Source organism: Myotis brandtii, unplaced genomic scaffold (genome assembly GCF_000412655.1).
Source record: "Myotis brandtii unplaced genomic scaffold, ASM41265v1 scaffold64, whole genome shotgun sequence".
Classification (NCBI taxonomy): Eukaryota; Metazoa; Chordata; class Mammalia; order Chiroptera; family Vespertilionidae; genus Myotis; species Myotis brandtii.
In genome coordinates this window covers 1278375-1284374 of record NW_005370460.1, presented here as the reverse complement: position 1 = coordinate 1284374, position 6000 = coordinate 1278375, and the positions used below count along the sequence as shown (strand labels likewise).

Genomic DNA, 6000 nt, shown 5'->3' with positions numbered 1-6000 from the left:
GCCGGGCGCTTGGCCCCTTGCTGCTTCTCAGACGCACCGCCAGACGGGTCGGCCAGCGCGAGGTAGAAGCGAGACTTGAGGAAGCGGCGGTAGGAGTCCTTCTCCATCAGGTGGAAGATCTTCCTCTGGGCCTCGTCAAAGCAGGTGGCCGTGGGCGCCAGCAGGTTCCGGCGGGTCTGCTCCCTGGTGCCGGAGTCCAGGTTGACCTGAGGGTGGAGGGGCGGTTAGCACGGCGCCGGGAGGGTGGGGAGCAGACCTGGGCTCCCCGCACGTGTGGGCAGGGCGGGTCTCCTCTCCCCCACATGCTGGGGGGATCCAGCAGAACCCCCGGCGGTCCTCTGACAAAGGCCTTTCTCAGCCGACCTACGTGGATGTCAAGCTGATAATAGTGGGTGCACGGCTCCTTTTTGTGAGTCAGGGGCCTGCAGGGCCGAGGACCGAATGCCACCCCCAGGGAACTTCCTGCCACCAGACTCCTGCGAGCACCCACCTCCTGGGTCGCCTGGACCGAGATGAACTCCTCATAGATCTTCATGGCCTTGGGGCGCAGCTTTGAGGGCGACCTGGTTCGCTTGTACTCCTCACAGCGGAGCCAGAACTCTACATTCTCCTCGCTGTGCTCCGACCGGAGGAACGCCCTGAACGCCGCCAGCCCGCCTGCGACCGGAGAGAGCCGAGCTGTCACTGCTGGTGACAGAGCCCAGGCGCTGGAGGGAACAGGGCAGGTTCGAGCCACCCCACACCCCGCTTTTGTGGGGTCACCTGGGGCCAGGTAACCCTAATCTGTCTGTTTCTATTGGATCCCAGCTGCACACCCTGCTTCAGTGGGTTTGGGAAAGAGAAACTGAAGTTGATTCTGCAAGAAATCTCAATATTTGGAGTTTTCCTCTACCCTTTCCCCACGGTTTCTGCATGAACCACCCACTGCAGATGACCAAGCTCAGGGTCACACGCCTAACAGGCTGACTCCCCTAAGCCTGCCGTGTGTTGTGTGAGATGCGTGTATCCAGGGCACCGTGACCCCAACCCAGAGGGGGTGGTAGGACTTACATTCATGGCTGATCAGGTTTTCCAGTGATTCGGCCCACTTTTTGACTTCCTCTTGGCTCACCCTAGAGAAGAAGAATTTGAATGCCGGGAGTGAATGCCGGGAGGAAGCGTACGGTCCTAAATAAAGTGCAGGTATTTTCTCTCCTGCCCTTAGCCCAGCCTGGTGTTGGTTAGAGCCCACACACACACACACACACACACCCGCCCCAAGGACATTCTTACTTACATCTAGCTTAACTGGGGCCGTGGCTTCCCCGGCTCTACCATACCCTGTCCGCAGACAACTCCCCCCGCGGCCCTCCTCCCTCTCCTAGGGCCCTCCCCCTCCCCCCACAGCCCTCCCCTACCTTTCTTACCTGGGACAGACCACCAGCTTGTCTCTCCTGCTGTGGGAGGAGCCGTGTTCACCGGAATCCGACTTCTGCAGCAGCACCCCCAGCCGGTGCTTCATGTCCTTGGCGCTGCACAGAAGGGGACACATTGTGGTCCTGGGCTCTCGTTAAAAGACACCCGGCTGCGAGAGCCCGTCGCACTTAGGGAGCTGGAGGTGCGCAAGCTCCCAGGACAAGGAGCCCCCATGCCCCTGCCTGGGACCCAGGACAGAGCCCAGACAGCAGTGCCCTTCCCAGGTGCTGGGAGGCTGACCCTCCGCCAGCAGCAGCCTCTCCTGGAGCCTGTCATTTTCACCAATAGCACAAGGTGTGACCTTCAACAGAAGCCCATTGAAAACATGCCTTTCTTAGAGATTAGGAACTGGGAAGCTGCAGGGGCTGACAGGGTCCCTTCCTGTGGTGCCACCTCCTGGACAGAAGTTGCTATTGCCACCGCTGGCTGCTGGCCCCGGATGCACAGGCACTGGGGAAGGTGGCCTGTGATTCCAGCCCAGGGATGTGGGCCTGCGCCCTGTGCCCTGCACCTGCGCCCTGCACCCTGCGCCCTTCGCCCTGCACCTGCACCCTGCACCCTGCACCTGCGCCCTGCACCTGCACCCTGCACCTGCGCCCTGCGCCCTGCACCTGCACCCTGCACCTGCGCCCTGCGCCCTGCACCTGCACCCTGCACCTGCGCCCTGCGCCCTGCACCTGCACCCTGCACCTGCGCCCTGCGCCCTGCACCTGCACCCTGCACCTGCGCCCTGCGCCCTGCACCTGCACCCTGCACCTGCGCCCTGCGCCCTGCACCTGCACCCTGCACCTGCGCCCTGCGCCCTGCACCTGCACCCTGCACCTGCGCCCTGCGCCCTGCACCTGCACCCTGCACCTGCGCCCTGCGCCCTGCACCTGCACCCTGCACCTGCGCCCTGCGCCCTGCACCTGCACCCTGCACCTGCGCCCTGCACCCTGCACCTGCGCCCTGCACCCTGCGCCCTGCACCCTGCACCCTGCACCTACACCCTGCACCTGCACCCTGCACCTGCGCCAGGTGTGCGGTTGGCAGAGGGGCTGGACAGTGAGCCCCAGCTCCTCAGCTGCACTGCTTTCCTTTGTACTCTCTGCACTGCAGGGACATTTACACCCTAAAGGGCACTGGGGGCTTCAAAAGAACCCAGAGAAGCAAGCGAGAGTCACAGGAACAGGACTCAGAGACAAGGACCTTCCAGCTCAACCTTCTTATTCTTTAACTAGAGGCCCGGTGCATGAAACTTGTGCACCGGGAAGGGGGGGTCCCTCAGCCTGGCCTGCACCCTCTCATAGTCCAGGACCCCTCGGGGGATGTCCACCTGCCAGCTTAGGCCCGCCTGAGCCGACAGGCGGACATCACTCTCACAGTCCAGGACCCCTTGCTCCTTACCACCCACCTGCTCACTGCTCCTTACTGCTCAGCTCACTGTTCCTTAGTGCTGCCACGGAGGCGGGAGAGGCTTCGCCCCCGCCGCTGCGCTCGCCAGCTGTGAGCTCGGCTTCTAGCTGAGCGGCACTCCCCCTGTGGGAGCACACTGACCACCAGGGGGCAGCTCCTACGTTGAGCGTCTGCCCCCTGGTGGTCAGTGCATATCATAGCGACTGGTTGTTCTGGTCGTTCTGCTGTAACCGTCGCTTAGGCTTTTATTATATAGATTATTCCTTTGCTTGGATCTCCTTCATTATAAAAGCCCAGAAATCGCTTTATAAGAGAAGTGTCATTTGAAAAGAAGTGCATGGCTATCAGAGGGAGGAAAGTGGAGCCGTGGGTGATAAGCTGCATCTCACTGCCCTGCTGTCAGGGGCGTGTCCAGGTGCGTTTCCCCAAGAAACGGGACTCTCGCTGTTCTGGGGCTGCCCCTAGCAGTGTCCTCCCTCCCTCACAGGACTGTGCCCTCCTCTGCCTCCCCACCTGGTCCTGGTCAGGCTCCTCCGTAATGACAGAAGAGGGCGTCGAGGAGGCTGTGGGACTGAGGCTAAGGGGACCCTATCAGTGGAAGCATTCGCCAGAACAGCCTGCTGAGCTCTGACGGGGACCGATCACCACACCGTCCCCTCATGCAGAGGTGGCCCATGCCTGACCTACAGCACATGCCACACGAGGATTAAAGCCATGAGGACTCCATGGCTCCCTGGAGCCAGGACACCTGCATCTGCTCTGCCCGCACCCCCCCCACACACACACACACACCCCAATGTGACCTTGAGCCCAGGCACAGAGCTGGAATGAAGTGCTGGACTCGCTGGTCTGCAGCTCCCAGAGAGGACAGACCAGCAGCTCACCCTCCAGCTGGGTTCTGGGACCACACCTGCCGCCCACCCCCTGCTTTGCACAGTTTTCTGAGTTAGTGAAGCTTGGAGTCTTGCTCCTTGGGGTCAGGCGTCGCTGGGGGATCACTATCTCACTTTCTGCCAGACCCTCCTGCTTCCCGTCAAAGCCCCCGGAGCCCGTGAGCAGGGAATCTCCTTCCTCCTGAGCGGTCGAGCCCCGGAAGGTCCGGGACCACACCTGCCGCCCACCCCCTGCTTTGCACAGTTTTCTGAGTTAGTGAAGCTTGGAGTCTTGCTCCTTGGGGTCAGGCGTCGCTGGGGGATCACTATCTCACTTTCTGCCAGACCCTCCTGCTTCCCGTCAAAGCCCCCGGAGCCCGTGAGCAGGGAATCTCCTTCCTCCTGAGCGGTCGAGCCCCGGAAGGTCCGCGCCCGGGGTGCACAGAACACGGTGCCTTCTGGGAGATTCCCAACTTGAACTGAAGGTGATTGCCATTTGCAGGGCGATGAGAAGAGGGTGCTGTCTACGGACGGCTTCCTGCCCTTCGCGGTGAGATCAGCTCATGGAATACGGGGTTCATTCACTTCAGCTGGCTAGTATAGAGGCATTCCCTGGAAGCGTTTACTGACTCTTTTAAAGACACAGCACATGATAAAGCTGTGTTTGCAGGGCGAGACCTTCCACAGAGCCCTGAGCCTGAGCCCTGAGCCCTGAGCCCTGAGCCTGAGCCTGAGCCTGAGCCCTGCTGTGACCCGGCTCAGGGGGTGTGGTCTGGAGCTGAAGTCACTGTAGCATCTGCTCATGGAACACAGGCGGGGAGGGACCCTCAGCCCACACAGCAGCACAGAGCCTTCCCAGCAGGTGCCCAGCGCACCCTGGGGTGTCTTCCCCTACACAGGACCTAGAGCGTCTGCCCTCCAGAGCCCCGGCCCGAGTCTGCGAGCCCCCGCGACTCTCAGCACCCATCACAGCTGAGACACAGCAGCCCAGCGGGCCGTCCAACCCTGGCCGCCCTGCTCCCTGCGAGCTGGCCTGGCCAGGTTTGGACGGTCCTCAGACCAAGGCCAGTCACAGCGCACAGAGGGGCCCGGATCGGGGAGCACACACTTCCTCGGCCACTGTTTCTAGCTCATCGTGGCAGGCACTGAGCCCCACTGACCACGGGGATCCTAACCCACAGAGCGGGGTCCACAGCAGCTGTGCAACCGCCAGGTGTGGCAGGGCGGGCTGAAGGCGTCTTACCTCCGCAGGCAGGAAGCGGGCAGCCCCGCCAGACCTTTGCACATCTTTGCTGCGGGTTGGAGTTCGAGGCTGGAGGAGACGGGAGGAGCTGGGAGCCGAGCACTCTTCCTTGACTGCCTGCAGATGCTTCAGATGCCGGCTCCCTCCTCCGCCTGCCGGTCTCATTTAAAGCCCAGCCACCGCCGGGCAGCCAATCAGCGGCGCTGTAACAACGCCTCTGCAGCCAATCAGCGTTGCTGTGACACCCCCGCTGGGGCCTCTGCAGCCTCCGCAGAGACTAGGAGGCGGGAGGAGGCTTCCACCGCGCAGGGCGAAGCGCAGGAAAACCTCTGGCAAAGCAGACGCACAGCAAGCAGGTTCCTCCCTGTCTCTGCCCGCGTCGGAGGCTTTGAATTCCCAGAAGAGGGGAGAGGGCACCTCTGTGTTGCTGCAAACCATGGGGCTCACTCATTTCTCTGTAAAAACAACGCCAAGGGCAGTTGCCCAACAAGGAGAGCCCCAGCAGGGCTGGGTTTAGCTGGGGCCGACTCACCTTCCTTCCGTTTTTTTGGATTAGAAATAGCGGGCGCGGGGTCCCAGCTCTCACCTTCCTGTTTCCAGGCTGGGTCTGCAGGGGTGGCCCTGGGGTGGCCATGGCCCACAGGGCTGGGCGGGCAGCTGAGGCTGGCCCCGCGGACAGACCACGCAGCTGCCCCGCCTGGCTGTGGATACTCTTCTAGAACTCCCGCTCGGAACCGGATTCAGCCCAGCAGCCAGGACCTCTCTGCCTCTAGCAAAGAGCTGCCACACAGCAGCCGGACCCGGAGGGAGAGGAGCACATGGCTTATCCTATTGCCTGTGCATCCTGAGTCTCCAACCCAAATTTCAAACTATGAGAACGACAGAGAGAAAAGTGTGTGTCTGCCCTGCATGTCACAGTCTTCAGAATGAACATAGGCGATTGACCCCGTGCTTCCGAGCGCCTGGACAACTCCTGGGTTGTCTACAGTAGATGGACTGCTGTTCCAACAGTCGCAGCCCCGAAGCTGTGAGGGG

At 61.9% G+C, this 6000-nt stretch overlaps 1 protein-coding gene across 1 annotated transcript; it reads right to left on the bottom strand.

Moving 5' to 3' along the window:
* Positions 1–43: 43 nt before the first annotated feature.
* On the bottom strand, positions 44–5098 carry RGS4 (regulator of G-protein signaling 4). Its single transcript, XM_005880486.2, has 4 exons — positions 4966–5098; positions 1407–1511; positions 1051–1112; positions 44–206 (listed from the first exon to the last, which is right to left on the bottom strand). The coding sequence occupies exons 1-4, from the start codon at positions 5007–5009 to the stop codon at positions 136–138; spliced, it is 282 nt and encodes a 93-aa protein (XP_005880548.1). The 5' UTR covers positions 5010–5098; the 3' UTR covers positions 44–135.
* Between the last annotated feature and the right edge of the window lie 902 nt (positions 5099–6000).

Coding starts and splice junctions, on each gene's coding strand:
- RGS4 (XM_005880486.2), bottom strand. CDS start 5,009: ATGTGCAAAGGTCTGGCGGGGCTGCCCGCTTCCTGCCTGCGGAG. Junction 1,512..4,965: donor CCCGCTTCCTGCCTGCGGAG/GTAAGACGCCTT, acceptor CCTTCTGTGCAG/CGCCAAGGACATGAAGCACC. Junction 1,113..1,406: donor AAGCTGGTGGTCTGTCCCAG/GTAAGAAAGGTA, acceptor CTTCTTCTCTAG/GGTGAGCCAAGAGGAAGTCA.